This window comes from Filicampus tigris, chromosome 8 (genome assembly GCF_054856515.1).
Source record: "Filicampus tigris isolate MCC_2025a chromosome 8, RoL_Ftig_1.0, whole genome shotgun sequence".
Taxonomy (NCBI): Eukaryota; Metazoa; Chordata; class Actinopteri; order Syngnathiformes; family Syngnathidae; genus Filicampus; species Filicampus tigris.
In genome coordinates this window covers 6,651,157-6,669,771 of record NC_141224.1, presented here as the reverse complement: position 1 = coordinate 6,669,771, position 18,615 = coordinate 6,651,157, and the positions used below count along the sequence as shown (strand labels likewise).

At 40.0% G+C, this 18,615-nt stretch overlaps 2 protein-coding genes across 5 annotated transcripts; both read right to left on the bottom strand.

The window, feature by feature from the left end:
• Window positions 1-1,285: 1,285 nt before the first annotated feature.
• Window positions 1,286-12,466, bottom strand: cd4-1 (CD4-1 molecule). Of its 3 annotated transcripts, XM_086039097.1 has the most exons (10): window positions 12,337-12,466; window positions 9,744-9,855; window positions 5,257-5,314; window positions 5,030-5,191; window positions 4,805-4,960; window positions 4,078-4,323; window positions 3,420-3,806; window positions 2,401-2,765; window positions 2,285-2,328; window positions 1,286-2,138 (listed from the first exon to the last, which is right to left on the bottom strand). In XM_086039097.1, exons 1-10 carry the CDS (start codon window positions 12,450-12,452, stop codon window positions 2,108-2,110), a joined length of 1,677 nt encoding a protein of 558 aa, XP_085895223.1. In that variant the 5' UTR covers window positions 12,453-12,466; the 3' UTR covers window positions 1,286-2,107. The 3 variants fall into 3 exon arrangements, with proteins under 3 accessions (XP_085895223.1, XP_085895224.1, XP_085895225.1); XM_086039098.1 differs by lacking the exon at window positions 9,744-9,855 and having other exon boundaries at window positions 12,337-12,437; XM_086039099.1 differs by lacking the exons at window positions 9,744-9,855; window positions 12,337-12,466 and adding an exon at window positions 5,506-5,560.
• On the bottom strand, window positions 12,338-18,544 carry LOC147143265 (uncharacterized). 2 transcript variants are annotated; one of them, XR_015087960.1, is made up of 9 exons: window positions 17,273-18,544; window positions 17,021-17,182; window positions 16,814-16,951; window positions 15,908-16,144; window positions 15,795-15,830; window positions 15,340-15,476; window positions 13,874-13,941; window positions 13,663-13,776; window positions 12,338-12,479 (listed from the first exon to the last, which is right to left on the bottom strand). XR_015087960.1 is itself a non-coding variant. In XM_086039101.1 (8 exons), exons 1-8 carry the CDS (start codon window positions 17,475-17,477, stop codon window positions 13,713-13,715), a joined length of 1,047 nt encoding a protein of 348 aa, XP_085895227.1. In that variant the 5' UTR covers window positions 17,478-18,544; the 3' UTR covers window positions 13,144-13,712. The 2 variants fall into 2 exon arrangements, 1 of the variants encoding a protein (XP_085895227.1); XM_086039101.1 differs by lacking the exon at window positions 12,338-12,479 and having other exon boundaries at window positions 13,144-13,776.
• Window positions 18,545-18,615: the final 71 nt, after the last annotated feature.

The following is an 18,615-nucleotide window of genomic DNA, read 5'->3' as shown; positions in this document are numbered from 1 at the left end:
CATTTGAATCAGGGAGGGAGAGATGGAAAACAGGCAGGACAGCAGCCCTTGACGACAGAGTCCGGACACCCCTGCCTTAAAACAACCAACAACAACACTGAGAATGTGGATAAAGGCACAGATACTGGAATTCACAAGTCCTCACTCTTATTCAAGCTTTTTTTCTTTTTTCCACCTCACTGCTTTTCTATCATTGACAATATTTGTAGTTCCCCTCCATGTTGTGAAATATCCTCCCAACTTCTGTTCAACACAAAAGTGCTGGATTATTAACTCAATAAATAAAAGTCAGGTCGCGATGGAGGTGGAGCATTGCTCATAATAAATATGGTGATTTAGCTGTGCATCACAGCACATTTCCTTGAGCAATACTAAGGTGGGCTGCAATACAAATACAGTCAGTAGCTGTTGATTGCACTTGAGGCAATGCCAATTACATTTAATAACCACTACATGTTTTGCTCGTACACCCACGCTTCATTCCGTGAAGTGCCGAGACGTAAGAAAACCACCGTGCCTCACAATGGAAAAAAATAACTCAATACAGTCAATATTATTGACTATTATTGATTGAGTGATAACTGAAAATTACTATTGGGGAAAAAAATGCTTATTTGTTTACTATACTCTCTTTAGACGATCCATAACAACTTTCAAGTACCGTTCAGGAGTAATATTCCTCCCGGAAATGAAATTTGCAACCAAAGGTTGATATATTGAGGTCCGTATCCCAATTTATTGTTAAAAATGAGTTTTGGTAAGGATGGTCTTATTAGACGCATGCTTCATCCTTCATCCAGTGTAATTCGAGAGGGTGTTGCCAGCCCCCAAACGGGGGTGGGGGCGGGGGGGTGGGTGCCCCTTTCCACCGCTAATTGGCTTGATGTGATTTCTTTCTGCCCGATTGGCTGTCAGATTGCCCCATGTTGCATCAGGGCAGATGAGAGCCACAAGGTGAAGTAACAGGGATGTGTGGAAGATTGACATTAAAGAGGGGAGCAATCTTTACACCAAAAGTACAAGGAAAGGGGGAAAAAAAAAACTGATGACAGTCTGCTGAAGCAACAGTGTGAGCATCTGGCGTGTGTGTGTCAAGAATAATTGTGGCAACTGCTTGGTGAATATCATCAAATAGAGTTCAGGAACTGTATTACTTACCATCAATTGGCTCTATATAGAGGAATTTCGGTAAGGTTGACAAACCACTTTCTTTCCGGGAGATCAACATGTTTGAAAACTCGCAAGTGTATGCTTGTAAAAAAAAAATCATATTTTCTGAAAAAAAAAAAAAAAAAAAAAAAAAAGCTCCTGTCACTAGTTATAATGCAAAACTGGGGTGACATCTTTCATAACAGAACGCACAAAAAAAATGTCAAGGACCTAAATTGAACAGGAAGTTGAACATTTTGCTTTGAAGCAGCAATTTTGTTGGAATTGCAAGGATCATACTCACTAAGATGAACTCTTCGGGATTCGCCCAAAAGAGCCCCCGTCAGAAGACAGCATTCACGACACTAAATTTTTCCGCTTTTTTGCATCACATTTTTGAGCGGGACTCAACATTACTGAAAAACTCACCAAATGTTTGCAAGTGCATGAAAAATGTTAGGGGCCCTGAACATGACCCCTGAAAAATCACTCAGACGTGCACCCGGGAAAATTGGAAAGAGATTAGCCCAAACCAGTTTCAACAGCCGACATGAAATTTTGTGGACATGTCTATCATAAAAAAGTCTCAAGGACCCGTGTTTGAAATCAAACAGGAAGTCAGACATTTTGGTTTGAAGGAGCCAGTTTGGGTTCGTTTTTGGGGCTAACAAATTCTCCGCTTTTATCCATCAGTTTTTAGCCAGATACTCCGGCTACTTCCTATATTGGAAGAACACATTTCTTAGGTTTATTTTAGGTGTGAATGTGAGAACAACACGCTATATCCAAAATGGATGGACGGTTAAACCAGAACTAAGAAAAATGTATTTTATTTGTGTCGGAATAAATGCGTTAAGCTACATTACAGTCCCACGGATTCTGCGACATCGGCGAGCTAGGTGACTCGCGTTTCCTGGTTTCAAAGTTCAATCCTTGTTTTGAAACACTGCGGAACATGTCATCTTATGTAGACTCCTTTAGGCTTGGGGCTGCAACAGAGACGGGACAATATGAAAGAGAGGTCTGTTTGAACATTCTTTTCTTTGAAGGAAACACTCCATGTATTATTCAAACTGGCGGGCCCCTGGGGAGCGCCGCTGCGTCACGGCCACAGGAAGCGGCCGTTGGTACGTACTGTTTGCAGTGGCACAGGCGATGTCGGCGGCGTCTCGTCTTCCGCTGAGGCAGACAGACACAGGGACGAAAAATTATTGATTGAAACATTGACAAGAAAGAATGCTTTCCCTTTACCTGTCTGTGTCTCAAGGCGATGCAAATAAGGAGGAGAAGGACGGCGACGATGACCGCGGCGCCGCTGACGCTCACAAGCATCCACACACTCAGCCGGCGGCTGACGGCCAACGTGATCGCGGCCGACGTGAGCCTTGTGTCGTTACGCCACAGCTCGCATGTCCACCTGCCGCCATCATGCGGGCCCACTTCCGGAATGACGACGTGGCCGTGGTCCAGACGGCCGAAGCCGAGCAGAGGCCGCGCGGCCGAGCGCTCAGGCGGGAACCACTTCACCCAGTGGTCTTGGGGCAACGCCTTGCCCAGGCTGCAGGTCAGATTGACACTCTGGCCACTGTTAAGCAACAATCCCGCAGAGGAGACAACTAAATGGATAGACAAAAAGACATCGCGGTTACTTTAAAGCTGCCCCGACCCACCGTATATATTTCGAACCCATCTGTATTTTGGACTGTTTTACTGCCGCTTCTCCTCCCCTACCCCTCGTTTTGAACCATATTGCTCGATCAGTTGATCAGAGCCAACATTGCGTCCCAAAAAAAAGGACCATAAACTATTTTTACCATAACAAATAATAATAAAAAAAAAAAAAATCAATTATTACTATTTGTTGTCATAATTATCATGATTATTATTATTATTTATGATAATATTATTCTATTGTAGCATTTAACTTGATGAAGCCCTCCAAATATTTTAGGCTGCAAGGGTATCAAAGCCCCCTTTAGGTCATCACGAAAGATTTTGACTAAGATTCAGGCCTGTGTTTTGATCCCAAAAACTCTTTATTTGGATCTGAAGGCCAAAAATGACTCCAATTTTATTTAGACCGCCGCCCCCCCCCCCCAACTTTTTGTTTCAGTCTGAATTGGACAGGTATTGTTCCACATTTATCTCTATAAAATGTCTACTCTTAGCCCATTTTATTTAAACCGTTGACCAGTGTAAAATTAATCGTTTTTATGTCAAAAAATGCATTTGAAAAATGACAATGTATAAAGTAGTTATTCTGGACTTACCCTGTAGCACCTCAACACTCACAATCCTGTTCAGCAACACGCCGCCGCTAAATTTGATGTCGCACAGGTAGTGTCCTCTGTCTTTTACTGTCCAGTTGTTTTTGCTTAAAATCAAGCCACCCTTTTCAAAGTCTGCTACAAAACTCTTTCCCTTGCTCGTGTTTGACCTCCAGCCCCGTTCGGCGTCCTTCGGGGAAAAAAACAGGATCATCTCTGCGTTTATGATGAATTGGCGGTAAAAGAGTTTTGGAACGTAGTGCCATCTGACTTTCTTGACATCCCTGGATAGGAATTGTTCCCAGGAGACGTTAGAGGCGAAAGGACAGGGGATGCTGAGAGACGACTGCTCTGAGATGTACAGAGGATAATCGGGAGCTGGCAAGAGGTCTGGGAAAAATGAGGGGAAAGAGAAATAAGGCTAAGAAGCACTTTCATGAACATTAAATTAAAAAAAAAAAAAAAAATCCGAACATAGAATTTACACTGAAATATTTAAAAATGTAATGAACAGTCTACAGTTAAAAAAAAAAAAAAATACAATCTAAAAATCTAAGAGGCTCCTGATGATATATTAAAAGAATCATTTCCTTATGTTCGGCATAGTCAGCGAAGATTTGTTTGTTCCAGCAGGGAAATAATCGAGGAAAAGGTGACTGACCGAGAACCGTGATGAAAACCGAGGCCCTGTCCTCGCCGCCATCCTTCACGACAACGCAGCTCCACCGGCCGTTGTCTCGGCTCCTGGCAACCACTCGGAGTTGTCCTTGAGTCTGAGGAATCCGCTCCCCCGCCGGATTCAACCAGTATAGGACGGGCTCGCGGTGATTTCGAGGAGTGTCCACGCGGCAGGAGAGCGTCACGGCTTCAAGGGGCAGCAGAGGAGAATATTTCGAGTCCGCAGAAACTAGTGAAAAGAAGATATTCGCCATCAGTGATTAAGATAGGAGTCTGATAAAATGTCACTTTTGCTGTCTCTTGGTTTTCAATTTGTAAGCAAAGCTTTGTTCCTCCACAACATGGCGGTTAAGGTGATTTAAAAAAAAAAAAAAGATCATTAATGTGTTTTTATAGTACACTTATTTCAAGTTAGCGGTTTCACACTCTGGTTGAGTAAAATGTCCCAAAACAAGCTTTGACGTCAACTGGGTTTACTGAACTGTGTGTTTAACTGATTGGGTAACCGAACCGCTAGCGAGACCAGAATAGTCAAGAAGAAAGGACGGTCTTTGTTCACAATGATCTGTTTTTGTGTTCATTGAAATTTGATGTATCAAACATACCGGTGGTATCGGTACTTGCTATCAGTGGGTACTCAAGACGAGAATACTTGTTCTGGTAAAAAAGTGGTATCGAACGTCCCTAAAAGTAACAGTATGGTAGCGCACCTGTGATTTTGGAAATCGTAAAGGTCTTCACCGGAGTGATTTCACCATTTAGTTTCGGTAAGATGGAAAAGACCACCGTGCCAAAGTCGTCCTCTTGGACTCCGCTGATGCTCAGTGCGTCTTGGCGTGCGGACAACCTGCTCGCCCAGCGCTTATCTGCAAACAAAGACGTCATAATAATAACAGCTCCGGATGAAATGTCAACTCGTGGGGACAAAGGCGCACCTCGAGTGAACGACCAGCCGTTCGAGGGGCTCCGCCAGGCTAGGTAGCCTTGTTGGAGGTTACGGTGGGACCAGTACAAGTATTTGCTATTATCGGCTTTGAGCCCACCCAGCCCCAGGGTGACTGTGTCTCCCTTCTTGACGTAAAACACCTCCTCACAGCCTGTGTCACACATGCGGCCAAAGTGAGTCAATACAGGATGATTTCAGTCATAACATGTCACCTACTTGTAGTCCACATGAGAGCAGCCATGACGAGCATCTGTATGAAGACCTTCATGATGGCCTGTAAAATAGAAAAAGGAAAAAGGCATTAGTTAGGGTCATGCTCAGTTTGACTTGAAAAGTGTGCTGGATTTGTTCCGCTAGTAACTGGTGAGCAGCGCTTTGGACACATGATTATTAGTTGTTCTTTGCAGAGGATAAAGAATATATGCTTGTGAGTATTGTTAATATGTTATGTGTCGTCACACATACACTGGTCGTGTTCAGATGTCGGTTGTTTAAAGGGTAACAACACCGCCACGTAGATGCTAATTGTTAGCCCGGGTAGCTACGGAATTTCCCACTAGCCTGGCAGGCCACACCCACTAGAAAAAGTGCGTCTGGAGACCGAGCCCTTCACCGCGGCTGGGCCTTCAAAACGAACTGTCCAATCAAATTTGTTTACTTGCTGTGACGTATCCTTCGGGAGCAACGTCACTCTTCGGCGGCGGAAGTCCATCGTCATAACCTTCAAAACGGCGTTTTTTTTTTTAAAGCGGAAATCAACGCAAACATTTTTTTTTTTCAACAATATTTTCTTTGCAAGCCCACTAGTTGAAACAGGGCATTCTGATAAATATTGCGTTTGTGGAATAAGTGTTAATCCACTGGTTTTTAGCCATCTCTGGGGGCGGCCATTTTGTCTTCTGTCGACTGAAAATGACATCACAACTGCTCACAACGACCAATCACGGCTCAGATTCAGAGAACAGGTCAGCTGTGATTGGTCGTTGTAAGCAGTTGTGATGTCATTTTCAGTCGACAGAAGTGACAAAATGGCCGCCCCCGGAGATGTCTAAAAACGAGTGCATTTTGCTGCTTAATTTATATTCCACAAACTCCGCAAAATTAATCAGAATGCTGTGTTTCAACTAGTGGGCCTGCTGGGAACATATTATTGACAAAAATATGCTCGGGTTGACTTCCGCTTTAAGTCACGTCCAAATTTGTCTGATTGATCCGTTTGCTCAGGTTTGCCCCGCCTGAGAAATGTGCTCGATGCGACGACAGCCTCTTCGCTGGCGGAGCATTGAGCCTCAATTTCCTGGCTAATTTCCCACAGTATTGCTTTCTTTAATTCAATAAATGACTCATTCCTAATTCTTGCTTTTGTGCAAAATATTTAAATGTGGGGGGTGAAGACACGTAGCAGGAAGTGACGCCTTTGTGGTGGTCTTAGATATGAGGAGCTCAGTGGAGATAAAAAAAAAAAAAGCCGACGACAGTGGCGAGTGGGCGTCCCGCGGCGGGCTTTACGCGCGCGTTCGCCGAGGGTTGCGGCGGGCCTTGATTTAGTAAAGATTCTTATCCTGATTCCCCCCTCTCTCATGCTTCCTCCCACACCTCGCCTCTTCCAAGAAAGACGGATCTCCCCCTTGCTTGAAAAGAAACCACAGCAGACGCAGACTGCGCTTCAAGCTCCTCTCGACACTTCCCACCTCTCACTACAGTTGCTAAAGATTTATACTGATTCTTGTCAAGGCCGAATTTCGCATTGGATCTGGATTGAAAAACGCGGGGGTGCCTAATAATGTGGCCTACAAAAAGCCGAGCAAAAGTACTCACAATCTGTACTAGCACTACTAATGCAAAAAGCGTTTTTTTTTGTTGTTGTTGTTTTTTTCACATTAGTCGAATCATTTGAAAAAACGCACACGCTGTACTGTTACTCTTGCGTGTGTAAATGGACACAAGTCAAAGGCGAGCCAAACTACGTTCAAAATGAAAACGGGAGTCAGGAACTAGCGTCCAAGCTATGAGCAGCAATGTCATATCCAGTAAGAAACAGAGTGAAACTAAAAAAAAAAAATATGCAGAGTTGGGAAATCCGTACCAGGGTCCGTCCATGCGTCCCGGACGGATGCCCATTTTGTGGATGGTCGGACGGAGGACGAGAACTCTTTTAAAAAGGACGGACGAAGCAAGGACGGAGGTAGATTTTCAACCGGGTCAAGTCCTGGCTGATGTGTTGTGTTGTTTTTTTTTAAAAAGCAAGACTGCCTTTCTAAGCCTGAACAACACTGGAGTGCTCTTTTTCATGTGCGTTCCCTCACTGCGGTATTGTTCTTAGAAGCATAGTGTGCCCTCGAGTGGACGCCCATTTCACTGACGAGGGGGAAAAAAACCCCACAAAGCAGTGACCCGGAAGTGGGAAAACATTTGTTTTGCTCCTAAAATAACATTGCCTTATTGCAAAATAACGCAATGAAAAGTGAAGACGTGCAACAAAAACCCAAACGTATTGCGTTATTACGCAATCTTAAATATTGATGTCCCCTGACTTGCTCCGGTTCGCGTCATCATCCTCATCATCACATCACGACGGTGGTTCCTGGCAGCTAAAAAGCTGTCTTAGTTAAACAGACAATTCAATCCGCTCACAATACTCCCAACATCGTCAGACGAAGTATTCAAGTAAAGTACAGGTACCTGAGAAAAATCGATGTAAGTACAGGATTGAAATAGTTTTTAATTTGGACCACTGTATTCAGTTGGCTCATTTGCAGCACCAGGTGGGAATTAGTGGCAGGCAGGACCTTTTGTGTTAGCTTTGGTCACTCTGAGTCCCACACTGTCATATGGTGTGCCACAGGGTTCAATTTTGGGGCCCTTGCTGTTTTCCTTGTATTTGCTGCCCCTGGGCTCCATCTTAAGAAAGCTTTTCCTTTCACTGCTATACGGACGGCAGTTACATCTATGAGACTCGGAATTGTTCTAGTGTTTTATTGTGTTTACTCTTTTTGTTATTCATTTATTGTTTTAGCGGTCTGTTTTTATATGTCTGATTTTTACTTTAGCACAGCACTTTGCATGCAGCTGTGGTCTAAAAATAAAGCTGAGTTGAGTTGTGTTACTTTCCACCACTGCTATTAGGCACAAACTGAACACGTCCAGTAGAGTCGACTCCAAATTCATTTTGGCAAACAAGCAGCGCAATGTGCCAGCCCGATTTATCAACTGTCAATCATCTCGCCCGGCAGCGTGCATGTGCGTTATGCCGTGTGACGCAGCAACAACAACAGTGTGGAGCAATGTTTGTGATAATGGGAAGGCATTTGAAAAGCCAGCATGACTATAGCTGTTATTATTCTGTTGATGCACGCTGACATGTACGGTACTTGCCCGGTGGTTGGGGGAATTAAGGTAACAATGCACTTTAAGGTTGTTGCTGCCTTACACTTTGTATTGAGAATAATAAAGCACTTTTCTATCGATATTTTTGAATCTGAAATTTGATCTGTTCCACTAATGATAATACAAGTCATTTTACATTAAGTATAATGTATTATATCAGTAGCCTGTTAACATAATTGCCGAAGGTATTTTAACTTTACAATATAAATGTGCTTGCTTAATGGTATTTTTTTCTTTATGTCAGTGCAGATTCTCATTGATCCAGGTCACGGGAATCCGCAAAGATTGAATCGAGGCAACTGGACTTTTCTTTGTTGAATCGGTTGTGTTTTTTTTTCTTGTTTTCTGAAAATATTAAAAATGACTTAGGCAAGTATGCTTTGAGGCTAACGACGTATACAAATATGTTATTACAATATCGTCGCTGTCCAGTGAAAAACACATTTTTAAAATGTCTTATTTTTACGTGAATGGTGTTTCCGCGTTACTGACATCGCATTGACGTGAATTATTATTATTTTTTTTCAAAAATTGGAGATAAGTGTTTTTCACAGGACAGCGACGATATGAAACATTTAAAACATGCAGAATTTTTAATTTAGGTGCGGTTTAATAATTAAAAACAATATTTTTTAAACAATAATACAACAATGAAAATAGTGCATTATTAGTAAGAACCTTTAAAAAACAAATAAACAAGGGTTTAAAAGATATATGTTGACTAGCGGGGGGTAGAAATAATATAACATAAAACAAGAAAAAGCCCATTCCACCACCATGACTATGCGGACAATTTGGGGCGGGATCAGGCCATTTTATCATTTGAAACAAAAATGATAATATCAAACTACATTCTGTTTTTCTGTAGCCAAATTTGCGGTGGCTCAGAAATGAATCAATCCTAACATTCAACGATTAAAAGTCAGATTACAGGAATGCAAGTCAATAACTGATTGGACCTTTTAATCAAGAAATATATCATGCTTCCCCATTTTGTATAGGTTTCGTAAAACTGTACATTTGCAAATGTACGTAGAACAATAACAATGATATTTTACTATTAAAAATACAATTTGGGTTGACAAGCTTCTACATACTGGCATATTAACCATTACGGAACGATACATTTTTTTATTTAAAAAAACGGTATAAAATGTGGTCATTTCCAGTGGTGTTCATTAAGCCAACTGAAACCTAAACCTCACATTGGGTGCTGGTCTAATTTGTTAATTGTACATACACGCTGTGATATTTCTTCAGTAAAGAAGCATCTTAAATTGTTTTAATAACCTGTCAAAGGAGTATGCTGTACTTACAGTTATAGGTGAGGACTCGGTTATATAGAGCTGAATAGTTATCACAGAAAGTCTTTTGACTGGTGGCGGCGTTATTGTTGCACCTCCCCCAACACACACTGATTTGATTGGTCTGCAAACAGAAGCACACAATCGCCATCTCATCATATTTTTCATCTTTTTACTCACTGGTGACATTTCACACTAGCACCACAATTGTTTTTTGAGTCGACTTCTAAACATATTTCAAATCTTAATAGCATAACCTTGAGGGCAAACGTGTGAATGCCCTATACTGTATGTAAATATAGTTTAAAAAAAAAATAAAAATTAAATAATGGCACCATATCCCTCCCAGGATTCATTAGCTGGCATCTTGCGGCCTAATTTGCATATTTGCTTAATTACGTCTCCCTTAATCACATCATTTCACTGTGTACATCACATTTTCCTAGAGCGATAAACTTTAAATTGATAAAGTGAATTACCATATTGCACCGTGTGTGTGGTCACTATGAAGTATTAGATTGGGATCCAGGACAGGAGATGAGTTCAGTATAACCAAAACTAGAGATAAACCGATATGCTTTTTTTTCAGGGCCGACATGGATACCGATTATTAGAAGTCAAGGAGGCCGATAACCGACATTTGGAGCCGATATGAATTTTCAGTGAAAAGGAAAATATTGGCATGAAAATCTAAAGAAAATTTACTCTTAACTTTGTTGTAACGCCTTTAAGCATGTTTCTTGAACAATGTTTCAGGTTTGCATAATGGTGATTTTTTTTTTTTTTAAATTATTATTACAAGAAATTTGGGACAGTATTCATTTGTTATAAAATTCTAACAAAAAGTTCAGGGAGCACCCAGGATTGTCAGCATGTCTTAAAAAGGATCAAGGAAAACTTAAACAATAGCTCCATGTAGTTTTCTACAGTAAATTAAACTTTCAAAATTTCAAATTGACAGAAATGTTAAACTTTTCACATATCTTTGTTTTGTTCCACCGTTTTAAATGTATTTATTATCGTTCGGCAGCGTTTTAAAAAGGCAGATGCCGATATTCGTCCAAAAAAAATAAAAAATAAAAATATCCGTGCCGATAATCGGCCCGGCCGATAATCGGTCTATCCCTAACCAAAACACAAAACGATTTAGAGAAGGGTAAATGTGGTTCTTATATTTAGTTGACATTGTACAAAGTTGTGCAAACTAAAAAAAAAAGTGCATTGGTGTACCTGTCCCAGCCCCAAGTTTGTAAACAGTAAACAGTCTGCCGGCCATGGCTACTGCCTGACAAAGTCTGCCTAGCAACAAATGGCTGCACACTACTCACAAAGAGTCACATTTCAGGAAAAATTAACTTTCTGCCCCTTTTTTTATTAATGACAGTGCATTTTTGTACAAAATCCTACTCAACTCCCACGAGAAACAAGGGCATACTGATTGCTTCTCATTTGGAAAATGTTGCCAAAATCATTTTATTGTCTGTTTTCATGGCGAGGCACTCACACTGTGTCGCCCACTGCGTGTACGCGAGATGATTTTGTTGTTGAAAATCACATCATCTGAAGCGACTTTGGCTGCTGATGATTTGCACTAATGGAACGACACCCCAGGTACAAATATGAGAGCGAACACACGCACAAAAAGTGTTCATTAGTGTCTCGCGCTCACATTCACACACAGAGATTAATACAGGTCGTTACGAAGCCATGAAAAGGGAATCCTGTTGTTTTTAATGAAATACGCCCCCACTTAGATAACAAACTGGAGAAGTCTTTGGCTAGAGGGTGTCGAAAGAGAAGCAAAAGTACTCATTTTCATTAAATTTTTCATGGGCTCACTGGATTTGGCATGGTTTGGCACTTAAAAAAAAAATCCACATGAGTCAGATTAGTCCTTGAATTTTTTTTTAACTTAATGTGATTTGGACTTGATTTGTGATTTAAACTGTAAAAAGAGAAAATAAATTCCTATTTTGTTTGTTTGTACAATTCAGAAACACTGATCTAAATAACCTAAAAAACGTTGTCCTTGAATTTTTATCAATTCATTCCCAACAGTCAATTCTCTCCATGAATGTTCGATTCTTTTTTTTTTTTTTTGTATATTTCAGCCCTTGACTGTAGTGTATGTGTTGCCATGTCAACGTAATCAACCAAGAGCCTTCATTCAGAATCAGTCGTGTTGCCTCAATGTAAGAAATTATTTTAGCAATGTGACTGTTTAAATCACATTAATTAAATTTCAAATTCATCCCCAAAGATAATTAATTGCCACTTGTTGCAACTTCCCGTCCTCTGATTGGTTGATCAGAAAACTTGTTCCAGCCACGTTTGACTGGCAAAACATGTCTGTAAGGATGTATTTTACTATCAAAATATCTTTGTTTTTCCAAGTTAGTCGATAAATATTGCGAACTGCTCCACACGATGTGCGTAGCACAGTTGCATGCTGCCACGGCGCATTTTTGTGGCTTTTCAATTGGGACGTGATGGTGCCGGTACGAAGAACCGAATGAATTCTCCACTGAAGGCCCAGGTACCAAATTCACAGCCCGCTATACCGCATAGAAATGACGAAACCAATTGATTTTATAAGAACACTTACTGTATGTCAGTGCTGTGATTGTCAGGCGATCCGTCCAAGGTGTAGCCGGCCCCTCGCCTCATGTCATCTGCAATAAACAGCGCGGGGGAGAAAGAACCAAGACGACACCTTTGCATGTGTATGATGATGCCATCAGTGGAGCTCTGAGAGAACACATGCAGGTGCGCACACACACACACACACACACACAGGAAGTCAGACACCGATCAGTTTCTCGTGGGATTGCTGTGCACAAGTTTTGGAAGTTGGCAGAAATATTATAGATATTATAAGTCTTTTCTTCAATATGTTTCCAATTTTGTGAGTATCAACGCAAAATTGATTGAGTTGACCCATTTATATATTAAATAATGTAATAAGTTAAAAAAAAAAACAACAATTAAATATATAAAATACAATTTGCATTTTGGGAAATTAAATGTTTTCAGTCATCTAAGTTATAGGTTGATTGAACAATAAAACAATTACTTAAAGGTACGGTTTATATACAGTACACATCTAATATGAAGTAAAAATAAACTTAATATTGTGTATATCTTAAACCTAAAACAACACAATGTTGGATCAATTTTATATTTTGTAACACTCTGCAGTATATAAAACAAAAATACACATTTTAAAGAGATGTATTGGATCAAATTAATATTTCATATATAAGACAGATATAAATGAAAATCAACTTATTTTTGTGTTAAACTAAAGTTGAAGAAAAAAAAAAAACCCATTAAATCAAATTTAACAACCATGAAGTCAAGTCACTTTTTGACAAATTTTTCCCCAAATAATTCAAAACAGCATACAAATGGAAACATTGACAGCTATCATTTATTCTTTTGCTCTCCTTTTTATGTACATGACCTCTTAAGATTGAAATTTCGGCTGTTTTGGTGGTTGTCTTTTTCATGTGAGCGCACCTGTGCTGTTGTGACTGATTGCAGCAGTTGTGGGGAAATACACAGATGTTACCCAATACAATGTGCTGTCAAGTCACCAAACGGCATTTGGAAGACTGAAATAACAACTGGTTTATTCAAAAGTATGCTTTGGACATGTACAGAGTAACATTTACTCTATCGATGTATACCACAGTTGTCAAACTTTTCACACATTTTTCCAATTAAAAAAAGAAAAAGCAGATCCTTAAAAAATATAAGAGGATAACCGGTAGTCAAAATGACTCACGGAGATGAAATGCATCAAAGAAGCTTGCGTTTAAAAATGCACTGGAACTTACTCGTGTGCTGCGTAAATGAGAATAAGTTCAGTTTGATCCTATTTACATTCATGTCACTGCTAGCGAAAGATTCATCATCATCATCATCTCACTAATTCTCTTTCTCTCCTTAATGTCAGCTTTTTTTCCTTCAGTCGCTTCTTCAGTGCGTCGGCAGGGCGGGCGGTTTCTTCTCTGGCCGCCGTGGCGCCACGGCAGCTGTCGGGCTGTGATAAAGACGGGAGGTTTTTGCACTAATTAGCACAGCGGTGGCTGCTGAATGTGCGGAGTGAGTGCAGAGGGGATAAGACGGAGATGAAATACCAGCGACACTGGCTGTATTGGCGGCCGTTCATCGGTTTTCTGGCGTTCTTCATCTGCAGGAATCTTTTCTGAAGTTGGGAGGAAAAAAAACAAAACAATTATTGAGCTTTTTTTTTTTGCGTGCTCCCTCCAACTTGCGATGTCAAGCCCTTCAAAATAGCTTTGTAGCGACTCCTAATAAATTTTCTTTAAACTTGCAGTAAGTAAAAGCACTTCTGACAGAGAGTTACAAGTTTTTCAAGCTAAAAGACGGTTTTTCGTGGCAGCTAGCTTCACAAAATGGCCAAGTAAAAAATGAAAGTGACCATAAAACAAGAGACTTACGCGGTTGTGTGTTTACTAAGCCACTTAACTGGCTTACAAGTTCCGCTAGCTTAATGCTAACACGTAATGGGAAAAGCCAACAAAGCTAGCATCAATATCATGGTAGCTTTAACATTTTTAACAACTTATATTTAAACACAAACGGTGGCAACACATGCAGACAGAGCATACACACAATACTCACGGGCATATATTCTTTATCCTCCGTGGAAAAACGACTAACTTTACAGCAGCTTTATTGTGAAGCTCTTCTGCGTTTCATCATCAAATCTAGGTATTATTTCTATCCATTACACTGCCTCCTGGTGGCCAAAGTGCACACACCAGAAGAAGCAGGACAATGAATTTACCGTGAACTCATGAGGTACAAACGAGAATTATTTATATTCTATTTAATCGTGTTGCTAATGTGTTTTAGTAAAATCCGTACAATATTATAGAGTGCTAGTTTTCTTGCCAAACATAACACTCATTTTACTTCAGAGAGAAGATTTGAGATGTTTTGAATGAGGAGGGTGGTCGTGGCACAAATTATAGTAAGCTTAAACCAACTCAATATTTAAAACACCGTCATGCATATGTAAAATAAAGAACCACAATATTTAACAGTTGACTCATTCACTGCCATGGACGTTTGTAGTCGTCATGTGGAATCCAACCATTCACTGCTATGGATGTATGGAGATGATACAGATGATTAGTAAAAAAGGAATCATTTTAAGTACCTGGCTGCTGACACGAGATAGCTGGACAGTTTGGAAAAAAAAAAAAAAAAAAAAAAAAAAAAAAAAAAAAGTTTCTCCACACTGAACAAAAATCCTTTTCATTTCAACTGCTATTTTTTAAAATGGTTGAGGTCATGTTTCTATGCTTGTCTGTTGCATAAAAAAAGGTTGGGGACTGCTGTACTGTGCTGAAGTATCAATGACATCATCGAATAGTTGTCTTCAACTTAACTTTCATCATACTAGAGTCGACAAATTAAGTATTTAGGTGTTCATCCCCTAGTGAAAACAAGATGGCCACGGTTCAGAGCGTGTTTTCTCACCTCTCGGTCAACCAATCATGTTTAATTCCGAACAAGAGTGCTATTCCTTTAGAAAAAAAAAACATGCTGGAAGGTTGGACATGTTTGTTTTTACCTTCCTTTTTCTGATGCGGCAGTACAAAATCAGTACCGAGATGAGCAGCAGGAGCACCAGCAGGCTGCCACCGGAGGCCACGAGCCAAAAGCCCAGCTTGGGAAGGGCGACTTGGATGGGGGCAGAGGAAGGGCTACCTAAAAAAATCAGAAGAACAAGAAACAATATCCTATTAAAAGTGCCAACTAAAACCACATCAATGTTTTCTTGGTTGCGCTATCATGATTGTGCGATGGTACCGCGGTTGTCGTTCAGTATTTACTTTTTTTTTTTTTTTTTTTTTTTAAGAATGTTAATTTATTTTGATATTTGAGAGTATTTAAAATCCTACCATCCATAAATTTTTTTTTTTAGATTTCTGAAATATTGACTTAAGACATTTTTATGCTAACTATAGCTTGAAGCCTTTTTTTTTTTTGGAGAAACGTTCACAGAAAAAAAAAACTTGCCTTTACCCATAGCGCTTGGGGAGCTGGTTGTCATGGATATGTCTGCAGGGGGGGAAAATAAAACACATTTAAAAAGCGTTCTTTTGGTAGAAATTGTCATCTCTGTTTCTAAATCCTACTTTTAACGCTAAGCTCTATTCTCTCCGTGTACTCGGCCCCATCATGGTTGAAGACACATTGCCACTCCCCAGCATGGGACGCCTCCACTGGGTTGAGGTGAGCGATGCCGCGGTCCCGTGGACGAGCATTGCCAGGCCTTCTCCACTCCACCCGCGGGTCCGAGGGCAGCCCGGCCACGCGACATTGCAGCTTAGCCTGACTGCCTGGCAACAGGTCACCCGTAGGGTCCACCAACACTGCCAACACGATAGAAAATATATGATTGACTCACTTATGTTTACCAGATAGACTTTATTTGAATTTAGGATCGCTTGTCCTCCACAGTTTTTGATAGCGTATCAATGTTATGTCATTGACGTGGCAAAATGATACACTTAAATGATAAAATACATTTATTTATTATTTAGGTTTGTACCTATAAATTAGTGAACAACATTAAATTTCATTGTAAAAGGAAATAATTGAATTCAACATAAAGTAACCAGACCAATGAAATGATAATCGAACTGAAATTTAAATTTAAAATCATTTCATTTTTAAATAATAAGATAAAAAACAAACAACATTTAAAAACTGTAGAAAGCAGTATCAGTTTAATTTCAGTCATTTAAAAAAAAAAATAAACTACATAAACTCGGTGTCAATTTTAATTGTTTAATTTTTCTTATGATGGTCGGGAAATCTGGTGAGAATCCACTCACTAATGATGTTACGCATCGTAAAAAGCTTTAATGAGTGTAACTTATTGCACATGCCGCACACCTATAAACGTAAAGAATATGTACAGCTGTTAAAAAAAATACACATTTAAATGAGAGGAACACTACGTTACGCTTTGTTGACATTATAAAATTGACAGTCTCGCCTTCACAAATATTCCCGTCTGTTTGTAGTTCAGTGCTCACCAGAGACGACCACAAGCGTGTGCACTTTTTCCTTCTTGTCCACCAAGCACGTGAACTCTCCGGCGTCACCTTCCTCCACCGGGAAGATCTTCAAATTAGTCTCCTGCCTAGTGGCCCTTTTTGCGATGTGACCCTTGGCTTGCAGAAGATAATACAAACGCAGGATCAATTAGTAAATGATCGGATTTGTGAGTTATTTTGACATACCTCTGTGCAGCATGCCATTATTGCCAGAGACCCTGAAGAGCAGACTGTTGCCGTGACGCCACACCAGGTAGTTGGCGAAGTTGCCCAGGCCGCACTTGATGGTGGCCTCCTGGCCCGCTTTGACGTGGAACAGCTCACCGGCGGCCTGCAGAGCGCCCAGCACTGCGGGAAGAACATATATTGACAAAAATATCGTCACTATACGCGTTTTTCATGACTAAATGTTCATACTGTACTCACATACTGACTCACCCAGTGGTAGCCAGCTGACGGTCTTCATCTGGAAAAATATCCCTTGAAAAAAAAATTCTATTAAAAAAAAAAAAATGTTAAAAAGTTCAAGTGTAGTTTTTGAATCCAGGAGAGATGTGCCCCGTGAAGCTTCTGTGTGAGACAAGACGAGACGATTCCAAAACCACCCAGCTTCTTCTTCACTTCCTTCCTCTCTCGTTCTCATATTAAAAAAAAAATGTTGGTGGATGTCACCGGGGAAATGTTTGTCATATTTTCAAGCACTTGTTTTTTTTAAGGGGTGTCCAAAGGATCTAAATTAAATTACTAATTTTATCGGTACCGCTGTAAAGTGCTTTGTTACAGCTGTAGCTGTTATGAAATGCACTATATAAATAAAGTTCTATTGTATTGATTTTTCCCTTCTCTGTGAGCTAAACATATTTAAAATACATATTTAATTTAAAAAAAAAATACAATAAGAATAACATTAACTTCCCCACTTGAGGGATTAAAACGTCTATTCATGTATGTGTGTTATTTTTACGGTGACATTGTGTATTCATAAATAAAATAAAACATAATTCAATTTGAAAATAAAAATAAAGACAACTCTCAGATGAATAGATCAAATCTATATCAAAGGCAAACAAAGTAAAAAGAAAACTCATTAAACCTTAAGTCTGATTGATGCGACGCTAGCAAAAATGTACATTTTGTAGCTAATATGGTTCAGCTGCAAAATTATAGTTGCGCGAGACGTGACCAGAAAATATCAATTCAAGCATGACATTTTTGATACTGTAGATTCAAACTGTTTCATCTCTTGCTGTGTAAGCGCAGCGAAAGAAGCCCAACTTCGCAACAACTGAGACACAACTACAGCAAAGTCCCCCCCCTCCCAAAAAAAGGAGTTTGCCCACTCTAGTTCTCCGTGGCTCAACTACACACCCTCACTTATCAATACTAACCTTAATTCAGAGGCAACTTTGTGCGCTATATTCTCACTCAAGGCACAAATCTTTGCTCATCCTCTGCTACACTTGTGAGGAGGTAAAACACTGTAGGAGTGTTTTGAAAAGACACTTCAAAACAACTTGAAAAGAAACGCACGATAAAGAAAGCTGCACTTTGGAAAGTTGTAGGCCAACTTTCACCACAAAGAAAAAAAAAACAAAAAAACGGTGGCTTTGCTCTTCGTGCAACCAGCTGAGATTCGGCACACATTTTAAATGTGTAATAATGTCTCCACCTCATTCACACATCACTTCATTGGATAATGTCAAATTGAAAAGTGGATGAAGGAGGATAACGGCAATTAACTTTTTTTTTTTTTTTTTTTTTTTTTACAGGAGCAAAATTGG